The sequence below is a fragment of the Aspergillus welwitschiae genome (genome assembly GCF_003344945.1).
Source record: "Aspergillus welwitschiae strain CBS 139.54b unplaced genomic scaffold BDQ94scaffold_30, whole genome shotgun sequence".
Taxonomy (NCBI): Eukaryota; Fungi; Ascomycota; class Eurotiomycetes; order Eurotiales; family Aspergillaceae; genus Aspergillus; species Aspergillus welwitschiae.
Genome location: NW_020798724.1, coordinates 300753 through 316670, shown reverse-complemented (window position 1 = coordinate 316670; position 15918 = coordinate 300753). Strand labels below are relative to the sequence as shown.

Sequence of the window (15918 nt, the reverse complement as noted above, 5' to 3'; positions counted from 1 at the left end):
GTATAGAGAGGATATGTGGATGAGATACCCCCTGCAAAAGTTAGTTGAAAATGCACATTAGATAGTTTCGTCTATGTACATGGAAGAAAAAAGACATGATGATTTTGATTGTTATAAATGTACATCTGTATGTAACATTGTCGGTGTCCGATTCGACATCTATGGTCTATAGACACATTACAGAGCAGATTTAGCTCCCATGAAATAAGAAACCCGTGAGTGAGTTGAGTGTGGTAAGTATACCAAGCTAGATACAGGATCTCCCCATGAAGTGGAGGGCAGTACTAGCTGAAAAATAGACCCAAAAGTAATATAAGATCAGAATACAAACCAGATGCCGAACTCCTGCCATGCGGTTCTATAAGCTCTAGTGGATAAACTTCGTGCTCGAATGCCTGAGCCATAGCACCACAACCGCAACAGCAGGGATGATGGTCAGGCCAGGACTGTAGAGTAGAGCCGAGTAGGTCAGATTTTGATAGTAGCGATGCTCTATGAGACCCCACTGATTGTTAGTGTGACAAATTATGGTCTAAGAACTCTCTGACGGCTTGGTAGCTTCTCCAGACGACGTTGGGGGCACATTAGCACCCTTAAGGGTTGCAGATCGGGCTGCAGCTGCAGCTGCATTGTCTTTGATACGCTTGATCCTCTCCACGCGCCCTTCACCAGGGAGACTGCCCCAGACAGGCTCAACGGTGTCCGCGCGCCAATTTGGCCGATGGCTGGCGAGCGCGCCGCCTCTGGTAGGGAGAGAAACCATGGATGCACCGCCGACGCCGGATTCGCCCCACATGCGGACACGCTGAAGCTTGCGCAGTTTGGCGAGCCCATAGACACAGACAACAATCGTAATGGCAAAGCATGTAACGGACACGGCGCCAAAACCCAAGTCCGACTCTTCGATGAAATTCTTCAAGTTCATTCCGTAAAGTGCGGAAAACAGGGTTCCGGTTGCGAGTCCGAGCGTTCCGATGCTGAATTTGAGGTCCAGAAGCATGAGGGAGTTGCGATTGGCATCCAGGATGGCTTTAACACTGTAGTTTAGGTCAGTATCCAGTTACAGGACAACCATCTGGGACACTGTGAATAACTTACACTTCCTCGGTATTGCGGATTCCAGTCACCAAGTTGCCGCTGGCCTGCACAATTTCGTCGCAAACTTTGTGGTATGACTCCAGTAGCATCTCGACTTCTTGATGTTCGTGTTCCTCGCGTCGGACACCCTTCGAGTTCTCAGTAAGATACATTGCGGCCAGGTCGTCGTCAGCCTCCAGCAGGTCGTCGATCGCATCACGCACGAGGCGAGCCTTTTGTTCGAACGTGCCGAGTTTCTTGGAGTAAATAAGCAGATGTCGGAGCTTGTCGCGGTCAATGTCCTCTTCCAGAGCCCTAAGCACGCTCACAACCGGATCTCTGACACCGTTGAATTCCTCCTCCAGGCCACTTGTGACACTGATCAAGACCGCTTCCAGCGCTCGGAATTCGTAAGGCAACGCACCCGCAGTCTGCCCTTGTTTCTGTTGTAGCTTTCCTTCAAGGTCATACACAAATAGGGACTGCATGTATGAGTCCGTGGATCCGTACGCATCGAACACGAGAACGCGATCAGCCTTGATCAAGACTCGGAGGTGTAGGAGATTGATGAGAATGGCGCGCGGTCGCACTAAGATATGAGGCAGAGTAGACGAGTCGATTTTTCGCAAGTCCCGAGGCAGGAGACCATACTATGCTTGAAATCAGTCATGTGTCACTTCCTAAGATGAAGCGATTCGAAGAGCCACCGATACTGACCTTGGCAATCAGCTCACTTTTCTTAAATTCGCCATTTACTAAAGTCACATTCCCAGTGCTGTCGAATTCAGTACATCGCAGGCGCGGCTCATTAGATGCCTTTGCCACTAATCCGCGGCCAATATTAAAGCTTCCCTCCGTTCCGTCATTGATCAGTGCAGGTGGCTGGCGGAGATATGATTTAGATTCGGCAGCTTTGTTTCGCTTGAAGTCAAAGAGCCTACGCCATAAGCTCTTGCTCTTGGTGGATGATGCGCGCGTAGACTGCGCATTAGGGAGGAAAAACGGACTCGGTGAAGAGCGTTGAGCCAGCGACGCCCGACATCGTAAAGTACCGCGAGTTCTAGTCGAGAGGCCCGGAAAGGGTAACAAGCATGATTCTAGGCTTGCACGGCATGGTGCAGGATTTATATGCGTCCAGTCCGACGTCCTGCTTAGCGAAAAGGCGTGATGCTGATGATGAAGCTGGGGATCATTATTGAGAGATCGTCCGCAAGTAGTTGGGTTGGCTGTGAAGAAAAAGGAATCGGATTGTGATCGCAGAAACCGAAGAAGAGATGCTGACGGAGCTGAAGGCTTCATAGACGACGGAGACAGCATCTCTGCCTTGTACTATGGCTTCACCGACCAGAATGACGACCAGCACTCATCCGGTTCCAAAACAAACCATATCATCGCCCATCTTTTTTCCCGCATCCAAGTTGCGCCGCTCGGACCAACTATAATCCGGCAGCGCTTGATGGGCCGGACTCACCATGATATTCCCTCGTTTTTCCTCATGAAGGTTTGCTCGTTATATCTTGGACAAGTACATGGTGGAAGTTGTGGCTGACTTTCAGTATAATACTTTGCTAGCAACACATTACTGTGTATGCGCAAACATAAAGTTCACTGGATGACTTTGGTCTACAGTAAGGTGAAGCCATGTACGAATTTACGAGAATGATCGGCAGAGCTCATACCAAATACAGCACAGCTTTTATGGGAGACTTGTATAACTCTCCTCATAAAGGCTTTTTATTCTTGGTTGCAAGTATCAATGGCTGGTTAAGACTCTATTTATTCCAGGTCTCATTATTCGAGATGATCTTACACAGGACATAACCATCAAATACCAATTTGCTCTTTGCTCGTCATATTTTACAGCCAGATTTTATACCAAATTATAGACTTTCCTTCGCCAACAACAACAACATACTTCTCCTATTTCACTTGCTATAAGATACACGATAGCAAGATACTCCGAGTCTCATCTCGACGATCGTCACATGAAGCTTACCTAATCAAGTTTGGTCTTTTCTAGAAGGCCCCACTTTAGCACCAGATCGGAAATGCCAAAAGCTGGAACCATTGGTTGCTCGCTTTGAGCCGCAGGGATGCCCCACCAAGCATTGCATTAGCAAGGTACCAGACCAAGCGGTCCCGGTTGTAGTCTAGAGCTATGAGAATGAGTGTGTGGTGAATGCTGGGATGTTGATCGCCTCTTATTGTCCCACTGTTGATAGGACGGACAATGCTAGGAGATATCTACGTTTATGAGAAAAACTCATCTTGTAATAGTGATCTACTAGCGCCTGAGATCTATGTTCCCAAATGCACAAGCATTGTTTCATTCTTGAGACTAGGGAATGGACCCGCTGTCAGACAGCTCCAATCTCCAGTGCATACTTTTGATCACCTGCAGGAAATGCTGACTAGAAAGGAAAACCAGACATTCACCTCCACGCACCGGATGGGAATATATGCCAAGAACAGGAAAGAATATTGAGGCTGCACGACGGAGGTATCACACAAAATCCAACATGTCTAAGCCACGGCAACAATACGAGTTTTAGGAAAAATGATAAAGTGCCTTCAAGCATGGCTCACCAATCGTCATCGTCCTCCTTCTCGTCATCTATAGTCCACATTAGTACGCGTATCACTGGCCATCAGGGGGTGTCTACTTACCGCTACCGCTGACCTTCTGCTTTCTCTTCGCCAGAGCATCTTGCAAAGCACCTGCCAGGCCTCCTTGAGCAGCACCACCACTTGGGGTCGGCGCGGACGATTCGCTGGCTGAGCCAGGTACAAGGGCTGCACTCCGGTCACGCTTCTCTGTATCCTTGACCCTCCGCAGGCCACCGCCGCCCTTTCCTCCAGATGCCCGGATGGCAGCCATGAGGTCATTCCTACCACCTTCGGCTTTGGGCAAGGGCGGAGCAGCTCCACCTGGAGGAGGCGGGGGAGGCGCACCAGCTCCAGGAGGCGGCGGTGGCGGCGGTGGAGCACCAGCTCCTGGCGGTGGAGGAGGAGGAGGTGGTGGGATTGAACTTCCTGGTGCCGGCGGAGGCGGTGGGGGTGCTGGAGGACCAGTGCTTGCCGGAGGCGGAGGGGGTGGAGGAGGCGGGACCGAGTTTGTGGGCGGCGGTGGGGGCGGAGGCGGTGCAGGAGGTCCGGCACTAGGTGAAGGATGCGATGGCGGAAGTCCAGGTGGAGGAATACCAATTGGCAGAGGAGGCCGGGGCGGAAGACCCGACGAAGGAGGCGACACGCTTGATGTAGGTGGGGGAGGAATAGGCCGGGAATTGGAAGGCACAGGTGGGGGTGGTGGCGGCTGCGAAGCAGGGCTTCTGGGTGGTGGTGGAGGAGGTCCTGTTGCAGAGACATTGGGAACTTTGGGAGGTAGTTGTGGAGGTGGCACAGGGCTCATAGTGCGTGGGGGAGGAGGAGGAGGCCCTGAAGGCCCTGGCCGACTGGGAGGTGCGGGAGGAGCAGACACCTTGCGCTCGCCCTGGAACGGCGGGGGAACGCCGAAGCGGGAGTGGTTTTCATCCATTGGAGTCTTTGGAGGCCGTGGAGGAGGTGGAGGACCGGGTGTAGCATTTGACGAGGCCCGTTGGCGAGTAGGCGGCAATGGTGTGTGAGCAAATTTACCAGCATCTGCAATTGGAGGCGGCGCACGAAACCGGTTCCTGGGAGGAGACGGTTCACGTTTCGAGGCAGGCTCGTCATCCGTCGTATCCATTCGAGTCCTCCTCGTCGGAGGAGGGGGCGGCGGAGCACCTCGTCGACTCCCTGTGCTGTTGCCAGTGTTCTGTGGGCTGATGGCAGCCACCTTCGGAGCAGGCGGCGCAGACGGGGGAGGTGGAGGCGGCGCTTTTCCTTTCCTTTGATCATCGGCAGAAGGGGGGCTGGGCGTTGCCGCTTGTTTCTGTTCGATATAGGACTTGATGAAATCGAAGTTCTCGGCGATCAAGTCTTCCGTAATGCCCATTTGTAGGAGCTCGTCCAGGACGCCCTTGAATGCAGGGTCATTGGTGTCGAACGGCAGTTCCTTGCGTGCTGGGCTGGCCGAAGGTGGAGGCGGGGGAGCCACTTGGATCGAGGGAGCAGGAGGCAGTTCCGCAGGTGTCACCGGCGGGGGTACATGAGATCCTGACGATGAGCGATGGCCGAGTAAGCTGCCAAACAGCGATCGTCCAACCCCGGATTTGCCGTTCACCACCGGAGCAGGGCCCTGGCCTCGGGTTGATGCAAAGGGCGTCTGCCGTGTCTCTTTGCTCGCATGTTTTTCTCGTTCCTGTACTTTCTTGATGAATGTCTTGGCCTCTTTCTCATCGGCGAATGACAGTCCGGCGGGACAGTCTTCTAATTCGAAGGAGTGGAAGAACGTGCGATCTTGGTTGTACGCGAAGTTATCGTAGATCTCTTGATCCCAAATAACTCCCCTATTGGCAGGCTGAAGCACAGCACGGTGTCTTCTGTCAGTAACTGTCACAGTGCATGATTTACCAGGCTGTGCTCACCGATACATCCACCAATTTCAGCCAAAAGGTACGGCCGACCAGGTCATTTGCTAAAACTGCAGCTCCCTGCAGGCCAGTGTACGTCCATCTCTGGGTGTCTGGGTGGGCCACGTAGAGGCGCGCAACAGCCACCGCTAAGATTTTGTTGTCAGGCTTTGGTACAGTTCTCCTGACTGTTTCCTTGTCGTTGTCGTTCAGGATTGAAGGCATAGCGCTGGATCGACACACGAAGACACCGAGTTAATAGCTTGCGAATTATGACCGGTGAGGTAGGAATAATTAGATCGCCTGCTGGAGGCGCATTGCAGGGTGTCTGGTGTAACTTAGTGAGTCCGGATTACCAGAGGGTGGTTGCTCCTCAGGCACGGATAAGAGCTGATACGGCGCGGCAACAACGGATGTGTCTGAGACAAAGGGGGGTCGAAATTCCCAGGATTTGTGGGGTAGGCGGGTGACTGGAGGGCTACCCTAAGGACGCGAAAGAAATGAGCGAATACTAGTTAGGCTCTATCTATAACAGAAAGGCCGTGAGAGTGTAGGATTGGTGGCCGAGCAAGTGTGGCTTTGGGGGAGGGGAGGAGGGAGAAGAGGTCAAGTAGCCGGAAGAGGAGCGTTGGCGGGAGAGAGCGACGGAGAGCCACTAAAGTCCACTAACGCCGCGGTGGGGATCCCGACGTCTCTGAAAGCAACTGGCGCTCACTCAGCACTGCACTCTGACGGTCCTTGAGTTCTAAGTAATTGCTCAAGTGCTGGTATTAACATGCGAAGCACTAAAATATGCGAGACTAATTATCTCAAGAACTATCCTTTTTAAGCAAAAAGCCTCGCAATTCCCAAGTTCCACAATGGTCTCGTGCGGCATCATCCAAAGACCAACACGGGTGCCTGCCTGCGACTCATATATGAATCATGATGGCGATTATGGATTAGGCAGGCATGCAAGATCCAAGGGAATCGCCTTTGACAGCATCTAATTAGCTCATCTCACTGGATCACCGCCAACCAAGTGAAAGAGTCGTGACTGCATTGCCTCAACGGCGCGCTTCTTACTACTAGTACTATGGTGGTACTTGCAGCCCAACCGACGTCATCGCATGTGCTGCAACTCGAAGGACTACTTAAGGATATAGAAAGTCTCCCTTTCCCGATCACTATCCTCGCTGCTATTACTAGCCTGCACTCTCCTTATCAGCAGCATAACTTGACTGTCTCTTCCTCTCTTACTCACCACCTTCGATTATTGACCAGTTACTCATCAATATGCCTGTCATCCCCTCGAGTTCCGACTTCCCAGCCCAACAAGGCAACAGCGACAACAACGCTCCAAACCAAGAGCAGAGGAACTCCGATCAGGGAACTCAGAAAGCTACCATGCTTGATCACTTGTCCAAGGGTCCTCAAATCCCTGACAGTAAGTCAGCGTTGTGTCCCACAAACCCTCCACATGTGGCAGTTCACTAAGTTAGTATGTAGGCATGCCCCCCAAAGTCCCAAGGGAAGAGATCGAGGCACGTAAGAAGGAACTGAACAAGTAGTAGAAGAAATTTGACAATGCCAATGGGGTATACGATCGCTGTACGTTTATGAAGCAATCCTATTTAATAATGTTATGCTTGTATCCCGGTCTCCATAGTAGTTCTAATCGCCCGAGGATAAATGTTCCTTTAAACCTTTAGTTATAATTATTACCACACACAGACTTGAGAACCACAACTTCAACACCACATTTACTGACCACACATCCTGTGCAATGATAGATAGACAGAGATAGTCTCTTCTTCTCTGTATAGACAATCGTTCTCTTCGTAAAATGTTTCACACAGTAGTGGTTGCTGCTGGTGCTCCAATAAAGCGTCATTACATCATACCCCACGTGATCACGCGCTGGCTTTGGTCATTCTCATCGCGAAGGAAGATGACTTTCTCGCGTCAAGAGGCTCCTCATGCCACCTGAACGCCCCAATGTACCGGTGAAGCTGTCCTTGCCCTTGGTGAGTATTTTACGGCCCTGCATTGTGTGCTCAACCCAAGACACTTATGGGATTGCTGACAGAATCAATTCCAGCAATACCAGCAGGACATCTTCACCGAACTGCGCTCGGAGGATGAGTTGGTAATCCTTGCTCGCGGACTTGGCCTCTTACGCCTGGTAACGAATTTGCTACATTTTTACGATGCTGCGGGAAACAACTTGGTGCTTGTTGTTGGCGCAGATGATCGGGAGAATGAATGGATTGGAGAAGGTACGATGCTGCGATTCAGACGGTTTACTGGTGGGTTATGTGGAAGCATCTTTTGCTGATTTCCGTTAGCCTTGGCTGAGCACTATGCTATCAGCAAAACCCCTCTTGCCAGGGGGCTCAAGGTGATCAATACTGACAGAGCCACGGTTCCAATGCGGTATGTACTCATGCGTGATCCATGACTTTCCAAGCTAATGTCAGTCCAGCGAGAAGATCTACTCCGAAGGTGGTATCCTGAGTGTAACATCCAGGATACTAATAGTTGACTTTCTGTCGAGTTAGTGACACCCTTTACTGCTGTCTTGCGATAACATACCCTCCTAACCTGCTGTCTAGAGCTGCTCGACCCTGAGAAGGTCACTGGTATGGTCGTGCTTCATGCTGATAAGTAAGCAACCATGTCTGTGCTCCTAAGGAGGACATACTAAGGACATACAGGATTGTGGCAACGTCTATTGAAGCCTTCATTATCCGGGCATATCGAGAACACAACAAACGTGGATTCCTAAAAGCCTTCTCCGACGCCCCGGAACCATTCACGACCGGATTTGCCCCTCTGGCGAATTCCATGCGCAATCTCTTCCTTCGCAAAACCTCCTTGTGGCCACGCTTCCATGTCACCGTCGCGGAGGCTCTCGAAGGCCATCGGAAAGCGGAGGTGATCGAACTGGAAGTTCCGATGAGTGATAAGATGCGCGAAATCCAAAACGCTGTCCTTGAGTGCGTGGAGATTTGTATAGGAGAGCTAAAGAAAGCAAACACAGGGCTTGACATGGCAGACTGGACCCTCGACAGTGCTTTACACAGGTCCTTCGATGTTGCAATTAGGCGCCAACTGGATCCCATATGGCACCGTGTGAGCTTCCGGACCAGACAGATCGTCAGTGACTTATCAGACCTTCGGGCAATTCTCCAGTGCGACAACCCATCTTTATGCTGTGCTTCATGAATTGACCTATAATCTAGTGCTTTGCTCACCTATGACGCCGTCTCATTCCTTAAATATCTTGATACGATCGTCACAGCACATACTCCGCCTCCTGGGTCCACGAAACATAGCTATTCGCCATGGCTTTTTCTCGACGCAGCCGATGTACTTTTTCAGACCGCAAGATCAAGAGTATATCAGGGGCGTATTAGCAACGATGTAGTCCGCTCATCATCCACGTCATTCCCTACCACACTTCAGCCCGTTCTGGAAGAACAACCAAAATGGGAAGTCGTGGCGGAGGTCCTGCAGGAAATTGAAACGGACGCATACCTCAACCCAGTCAATGTGGACGAGTCCAACAGTACCGTCTTGATCATGTGCAGTGACCAACGGACCTGTCGGCAACTTCGCGAGTATATGGGCACAATGCATGCCAACGTGAGTAGTAAGAAGCAGGAGACAAGGGATACATTGAATCCAGGTGATGCCATTCACGAGAAGAAGGGCTCTGCTGAAGTTATGATGCGCCGAAGGCTGCGGGACTATATGGACTGGAAGTTATCCTTGTCTAATGTTAGCAAGAACTTTTCGTCAAACCCCCCGGGTGACGGTCCTCAATCGCCAGCGGTGAACTCACCTGGCTCTCTGAATCAAGGAAGAGCCCCAATGAACAAGCGGCGCCGAGTCCGGGGGGGAGGCACTCCATCCGTCCCAGCACGCGCGCCAAACAGCGGTATACAGGTGGATATCGAACCTCCGGCGCAGGTGTCGGCACTCCTAGAGGAGATTCAGCCTACTGAGGTCGAAGAGACCCAAAAAGAGGAGATCATTATCGATGATTTAGAAGATATGGACGATTACTACGAATTGTACGATATGGATGACTTGGTCATCATACACCCTTACGACGGTGATATGGATGAGCATATTCTGGAGGAGGTTCGGCCTCGATACATCATCATGTACGAGCCAGACCCTGCATTCATCCGACGAGTTGAGGTCTATCGCAGCTCTCATGTTGGGAGGGACGTGCGGGTTTATTTTATCTACTACGGGGGATCTGTCGAAGAACAGCGCTACTTGAGCGCCGTACGGCGTGAGAAAGACTCGTTCACAAAGCTCATCAAAGAAAAAAGCGTAAGATGCCCCTCCTGCCATTTCCTATTTTTACTAATTCGAGACAACAGAACATGGCTGTCACCATCACACATGATAAGAGCCAAGTAGACCCTCAAGAACAGTTCCTTCGCACCGTGAACACCCGCATCGCAGGAGGCGGCCGACTAGCCGCAACTGCATCACCACCCCGAGTCGTGATAGATGTGCGCGAGTTCAGAAGTGCCCTTCCATCCCTGCTACATGGCAACAACATGATCATCGTCCCATGTCAACTCACAGTCGGCGATTACATCCTCACGCCCGACATCTGCGTAGAACGCAAATCAGTCCGCGACCTGATATCCTCTTTACGAAATGGCCGTCTCTACAACCAAGCAGAAACCATGCTCCAACACTACAAGAACCCCCTTCTTCTGATCGAATTCGACCAAAACAAATTCTTCACCTTCGACGCTTTCGCCTCCGCAACCACCCCCGGCACAACCTTCCTCACTGACTTCGGTTTCTCCTCCTCCGGCACAAGCACCCTATCCGCGAACAGCTCCCTCGTCAACCCATCTAGCCCCAAATCCGCCCAGCACTTACTCGTTCTCCTAACCCTCACCTTTCCCCGGCTCAAGATCATTTGGTCCTCTTCCCCCTACCAGACAGCTGAAATCTTCGCCGAGCTGAAGAAGAATAATCCAGAGCCGGATCCGATTCGGGCCGTCCAGACAGGGCTAGACATGGATATTGCGGCGTCGTCGCACTCTGGCGATATAATGGCTGCGGCAGGGATCGAGCATCGGGTCTTTAATCTCTTGCCTCAGGATATGCTCCGGGCTGTGCCGGGTGTTAATCCCAATGTCCTTGAGCGGTTAATTGTGGAGACGGAGAATATACATGAGGTTGCGAATATGAGCGTTGAGCAGTTGGATCCATTGATTGGGATAGAAGCGGCTCGGAAGATCGTTGGGTTCTTTCGTAAAAGTGTGTTTGAGAGTTGAGGTGATCGTTGTATATACGCGCGATATTACAGTACGAGAAGCTGGAGATACGAAGCTACTGAATTCTACAGAGGACAGTAGATTGGTAATATATTCATATTCGTGACCCTTTCATAAATCTATCATCCACTTTTGTCAAGAACGAAGCGTAATGAAAAGGAATAGCGAATAAAACAGGGAGCAAACATAAGTATCGCCAACACGCCACAGACCGTGCGGCCTTCTCGTGCGCAGTAAGCCATCCTTCTGTAGCTAACCCGAGAACACCCTCATGATGGAACACGAATATGTCCAGAAAACCGATAACCCCCACCATGAAGAACATCCCCCGGCGTAACCCCTGTTACTGATCCATACCCCGAACTACACGGAGCCGCACCGGGCGCAGCAAAGGCAGAACGCGCCTATGCGGAGCGGGGAGGTGCTGCCGCCCTGATTCCTTTACTCGAGACACCTTCGCGGGAAAATCTCGACTAGCACACACACAGCATGCACAAGCCGTCCGATTTCTTTCCTTTCAAAGCAAGTAACAGCTTGTTCGGAAGAATACTCGGGGAGATTCTTCCCATGAAGGCTTTTGAAGAAAACAATAGTTTTAATGAGTCGAGAAAAACAGAACCGAACCCAGTCGCTCCGGTAGGGATACGAGATCGTGCCCCTGAAAGAGGCGTTTAGAGCTCGTCGACATCGATCTCCTTCTCGTCTTCGCTCTCGCGGTCCTCGTCGAACTCGACGTTGTCCTCGAAGCCCTCGTGGCCGTAGGTGTCGGTCTCGTTGATCTTGGCGTGCTCGGGCAACTCGCCGTAGGCCTTGAGACTTCTGGCCTCATCGGCGGTGTACTTCATGATGACGTCGCCCTTTTCGTCTTGGTAGTCACGCAGCGAGAGAAGGATGATGTCGCCCTGGTTGATCCAGACCTTCTTGCGGAGCTTGCCACGGATGTGAGCCAGACGCTTCTCGCCATCGAAGCAAAGTGCCTCCAGACGGCCGTTACCAAGCATCTTCACGACCTGCGCATACTCCTGGCCTTCTTCCTTGAAGACAAGCTCACGCTTCTCGTTGTCGTTCTCGTTCTTTCCACGACGACGGTTCTTACCGCCCTGTTTGAATGCAGATACGTCAGCAAAACTGTCCTAGACATGCGTACAGACTTGTGGCGCAGGTTCGCTTCGCTCTGCAATGCTCTCTGGGCATAACAGCCTCTATGCCGCCTTATCCCACATATTCCTGGCCGAAGTGTGTCGTTAAGGTGGGATATGGTGGCATGAGGTGCGCTCCAGAGTCAAGCGTAAAACAAAGCGAAAATCTGTAAGGCGGGGTACCCGGGTGGGATGCAGCACAAACTCACCTTTCCCTTGTTCTTGGGCATGTTGGGATCTCGCTAACCGCGGTGGTCTTTCACTCGATGCGATAGGAGATGTCCGGTTAAGGGGAGATTTAAATAGATGTCCCTGAGGACCAGAAGAGTGGAAGTGGGGGGAAAGACGAGGAAGGCGGAGGCAAGCGAGAGGCCGGCGCTTCATGTTTTGCGAGGCTTTTCGTTAGCTTATGTCATCCATGGTGGGTGGGTGGCGTTGCAGCCTGATTTGCGCCTGAGGCTTGCCACAAGGGGCTCGCCAATCAATGACAGCATAACCTGACCGCTCGGTGGCAGAATCAGGGGACCGCCGAAGCATCCCCGAATGCTGGGATAACTTTTTGGCTCGCAAGAGAATTGGATGCGCTCTTTCTTGGTTCGTATTCCACATATTGTGAATGTTTACCTGTTCTATTGCTTACACTATGTTGAGATAGATACATTTCGCTCGCTGCTGGAAGAGCTGGCCTTTTTCTGTTCCGATCCGGCGATAGGCGCATAATACTACTTAGTGCTAATATACCAAGCATCCAGCTAGCGTCCTACCATCTATTCTACCATTATTGTACTATATACGGAGTCAATTGACTTGGTTCCGAGGCCTCCAACATACACCCATTATGAAGACACTAAGGAGTCACAAATCGTTCATAATGCGATACTTCCCAAACTACAAACCGTCCCATGTCGCCTCCCGGTACTTAAACGCAGATGTCCATCCTCTCCAGCCTAAGATCACACACATGTATGCCACCCGCGACAAAAACACACTCTGGTGGATGGTAAATCCATCGCATCTGATGTCCGTGAGGATGAAGCGCGTGGTTCGATCGTGGTGTAGCCGACGAGCTCGAATGGCATTCCGGCTAGCGTTGAAAGACCATGGGTTTGACGCAGACGGACGGAAAGCAGGACAGGAACTGCTGAGTGACTCTGATGGGAAACAGAGGAATGGAAAGAATCTGCAGGGGCGAGTTGACCTATTGCTTCATGCGGATATATTGCGGGAGCCATTTGAGGTATTGCGAAAGGAGATGGATGCTGGTGTGAGTGCTTTGGTAAATCATATGAAGACGACGAAAGATGCAGCTCCTAAGCCGGCGAAAAAGCAAAAGAAGGCAGTGGATGCTCGTGATGCTAAAGGGAATGAAACATCATCATTATAGCGTTTGTCGACTTTTGCGCATCAGGTAGAGTGGTTCTGGACACTGATCCGGGTCCGTCATTGTATATATGTACAACATCAGTGGATGAGCAGACGGGAAATATACTTAGCCCCCTTGCGATGTGCCACGCAAGACATGCAGCGTTTTCCTGTCATTATGCATAATTTCTCAACAAAGTCAAGATGAACAAGAAGGGAAAATGGAGATTTGTTAAATTCCCCATATCCCATGTTCACCGGCTACTTCTATCGATGGAATGAAAGAAGCATTCATGTAGTTGTCGCGGGCCAGAGACCACGCGGCCGAGCCTCCTTGGCGCCTGTCGCTACCGGCCGATCTTCATTCAGCCTGAAGAAGACAACAACAACCTCGCTTTCCTCTTGCGATCAACTCTTCCTTCCCTCTCAAGATTACCCGGCCACCTACTCGTGACTAGACGTTCTCAGACGTCACGAATTTGTTCCCTCTTTGATGCGCCATCCCTGAATTCGCTACCTGTTTCCAATATGTTGGTCTCCTTGACAGTTGGCAAGGTAGACGCAGGAGTCGCTGTACTCTTGACCCAGGACAACAGACTTGTGAGTTCAATTTCCATCCCCACGCACTTACAGCAAGCGATTGACGCACGAGCCTGCACGATATTGCCTCAAAATAATCCACTCTTATTTCAGAGTAGCCCTGATACTCAACTAACCCGCCCCAGATCGAATTCCCCTCCGTCCTTCTCCCCAGCAACATCACGTCCGGTAGTATCGTCGACATCACCGTCGCGCGCAACCACACAGCCGAATCCGCCAGTGCCGCCAACTTCCAGTCGCTCCAAAAACGCATCCTCAATACCTACGGCATCAAGACCCCCACACCCCCGGTTCTCCGTCTCCGCAACGCAACCCAAACTTCCCTCGTCTTGGAATGGGAACCTATTGACCTAGCCACCGCATCCCTGAAATCACTCTCCCTGTACCGCAATGGCTCTAAAGCCGGGTCCATCCCCCGTCCGCTTGAGACGCGAAGCACCAAAATTAGCGGTCTAGCCATCCACACCGAATACACCTTCCATCTCGTCCTGCGCACCACCGCCGGCACCTACCAGTCGGAGAAGCTGACTTGCCGCACGCACAAGATGACGGATCTCTCCGGTATCACGGTGACGGCGGGTGTCCTTCCCCTGCAACAGAAGGATGCTCTTGCAGCTGCGTTGGATCGCATCGGTGGAAAGCTGATCGACTCGGTCCGCATTGATACCACCCACTTTGTCTGTACGGAGGGGAGAGGCCCGCTCTGGGAGAAGGCCGTTGAGATGAATATTCCCGTGGTCGTTCCGGAGTGGGTGGATGCTTGCGAGGCCGAAGGCACTATTGTCAGTGTTCGCGGGTATTACCTGAATGCTGACCCCAAGGCAAGACAGCTGGGCCCGATTCACAGCTCTACGCAGCATCAGCGAACGGTTTCTACTGCCACCTCGAACCTGGCGCCCCCGGCTGCGCAGGCTCAGACCCCATCACGGCAGGCGGCGCAGGAAGACGAGCAGAACGTTGAGCCTCCGGTTACGCCGTTCCCGGGAGCCGAGATGACCGGCCAGCCCATCGCGGAAGAGAAGGAGGTGGGATCGGACGAGAGTACAGAGTCGCCGCCACCTCCACCTCCGAAGGATGAAGAAAAGGAGGATGAAACTGCCGAGCAGAATGGTGATCACGAGACACCGCCATCTCCGCCAGAAAAGGACGAGGACGAGGGCGAAGGCAAGGACGAGGAAGAGAAGACCGAAGAGAACACGCGAGAGCAAGAAGAGGAAGAGGAAGAGGAAGAGAAAGGCGACTCATCAAATACCAAAGAGCGCAAATCAAAGGAGGGCGGAGAAGGAGACTTTAATGAAGTCCCTCTGTAATGATGTGCCCCTGGTAGCCCTCTCTTCTTCTTTTCAGTTCTTCATCTACGATTCAAGTTGACTAGCGTCATGAGTGTATATCCGATACATTAGCCCTCTTCCCCCACCCCTACCACGACCCTTCGCACGAGTTCATTTCCTTCATCATTTCCTTTCTTCGATTTGGGGCGGAAAGATGATGTCACGGTGCCGGTGTATGTTACGTTTGTTTCTTATTTTATTATATTTCATGTTGTATTTTCATATGCCTCGACAACATGTATGTTGTCCTTTCCACCCTATTCCTATCTTATTATAAGGAAGTTATCATAATAGAATTAGGTAGTAACCTTGTACAGAAAATACTAGACAAATAGGTAGCCTCATGTGATAGTATCATTAAGTCCGTAGGGTAAAATTCCCAATGAATTCTAGCTCTATCATCGCATAAAGGTCTAGATGCTAGCTAGCTGCATGCTAAAAGAAAAACCCCGAAAATATGTATCTGTACATCGTCGTCCTTTCATCGCATATAGTACGTTATCCCATCATTCATGGCGTACGTTAGCCTCGTAAGTAAGATAAGGTGAGTCTATCTCCTGTTTTTTTTTTTTTTTTTTTTTTTTTTTTTTTTTTTTTTTTTTTTTTTTTTTTTTTTTTTTTTTTT

The 15918-nt window shown here is 51.2% G+C and overlaps 9 protein-coding genes across 9 annotated transcripts; 5 read left to right on the top strand and 4 right to left on the bottom strand.

Annotated features, from left to right (window-relative positions):
- Positions 1 to 6: 6 nt before the first annotated feature.
- On the bottom strand, positions 7 to 2447 carry BDQ94DRAFT_148967 (CorA family magnesium transporter). Its single transcript, XM_026767288.1, has 3 exons — positions 1795 to 2447; positions 1099 to 1727; positions 7 to 1037 (listed from the first exon to the last, which is right to left on the bottom strand). The coding sequence occupies exons 1-3, from the start codon at positions 2392 to 2394 to the stop codon at positions 533 to 535; spliced, it is 1734 nt and encodes a 577-aa protein (XP_026623423.1). The 5' UTR covers positions 2395 to 2447; the 3' UTR covers positions 7 to 532.
- An 89-nt stretch (positions 2448 to 2536) lies between these two features.
- Positions 2537 to 3132, top strand: BDQ94DRAFT_148966 (uncharacterized protein). The gene has a single exon (XM_026767287.1). It carries the CDS (start codon positions 2719 to 2721, stop codon positions 2896 to 2898), a length of 180 nt encoding a protein of 59 aa, XP_026623422.1. The 5' UTR covers positions 2537 to 2718; the 3' UTR covers positions 2899 to 3132.
- A 517-nt stretch (positions 3133 to 3649) lies between these two features.
- On the bottom strand, positions 3650 to 6217 carry BDQ94DRAFT_76025 (WASP family protein). The gene is made up of 2 exons (XM_026776468.1): positions 5583 to 6217; positions 3650 to 5515 (listed from the first exon to the last, which is right to left on the bottom strand). The coding sequence occupies exons 1-2, from the start codon at positions 5790 to 5792 to the stop codon at positions 3737 to 3739; spliced, it is 1989 nt and encodes a 662-aa protein (XP_026623421.1). The 5' UTR covers positions 5793 to 6217; the 3' UTR covers positions 3650 to 3736.
- Positions 6218 to 6745: 528 nt separating this feature from the next.
- On the top strand, positions 6746 to 7382 carry BDQ94DRAFT_148962 (uncharacterized protein). Its single transcript, XM_026767286.1, has 2 exons — positions 6746 to 6993; positions 7056 to 7382. Exons 1-2 carry the CDS (start codon positions 6843 to 6845, stop codon positions 7115 to 7117), a joined length of 213 nt encoding a protein of 70 aa, XP_026623420.1. The 5' UTR covers positions 6746 to 6842; the 3' UTR covers positions 7118 to 7382.
- Positions 7383 to 7525: 143 nt separating this feature from the next.
- BDQ94DRAFT_181702 (ssDNA endodeoxyribonuclease RAD1) lies at positions 7526 to 11197 on the top strand (the record flags this gene model as incomplete). The annotated part of the gene is made up of 8 exons (XM_026773952.1): positions 7526 to 7573; positions 7648 to 7825; positions 7895 to 7982; positions 8032 to 8102; positions 8162 to 8213; positions 8264 to 8740; positions 8792 to 9893; positions 9944 to 11197. The coding sequence occupies 8 exons, from the start codon at positions 7526 to 7528 to the stop codon at positions 10859 to 10861; spliced, it is 2934 nt and encodes a 977-aa protein (XP_026623419.1). The 3' UTR covers positions 10862 to 11197.
- BDQ94DRAFT_75947 (uncharacterized protein) lies at positions 10909 to 11359 on the bottom strand. The gene has a single exon (XM_026776467.1). It carries the CDS (start codon positions 11184 to 11186, stop codon positions 10956 to 10958), a length of 231 nt encoding a protein of 76 aa, XP_026623418.1. The 5' UTR covers positions 11187 to 11359; the 3' UTR covers positions 10909 to 10955.
- Positions 11360 to 11532: 173 nt separating this feature from the next.
- Positions 11533 to 12230, bottom strand: BDQ94DRAFT_173084 (translation initiation complex factor eIF1A; the record flags this gene model as incomplete). Its single annotated transcript, XM_026772093.1, has 2 exons — positions 11533 to 11961; positions 12210 to 12230. 2 exons carry the CDS (start codon positions 12228 to 12230, stop codon positions 11533 to 11535), a joined length of 450 nt encoding a protein of 149 aa, XP_026623417.1.
- Positions 12231 to 12603: 373 nt separating this feature from the next.
- Positions 12604 to 13626, top strand: BDQ94DRAFT_148949 (uncharacterized protein). Its single transcript, XM_026767285.1, has one exon. It carries the CDS (start codon positions 12839 to 12841, stop codon positions 13382 to 13384), a length of 546 nt encoding a protein of 181 aa, XP_026623416.1. The 5' UTR covers positions 12604 to 12838; the 3' UTR covers positions 13385 to 13626.
- A 264-nt stretch (positions 13627 to 13890) lies between these two features.
- BDQ94DRAFT_173083 (putative chitin biosynthesis protein (Chs5)) lies at positions 13891 to 15272 on the top strand (the record flags this gene model as incomplete). Its single annotated transcript, XM_026772092.1, has 2 exons — positions 13891 to 13962; positions 14088 to 15272. The coding sequence occupies 2 exons, from the start codon at positions 13891 to 13893 to the stop codon at positions 15270 to 15272; spliced, it is 1257 nt and encodes a 418-aa protein (XP_026623415.1).
- Positions 15273 to 15918: the final 646 nt, after the last annotated feature.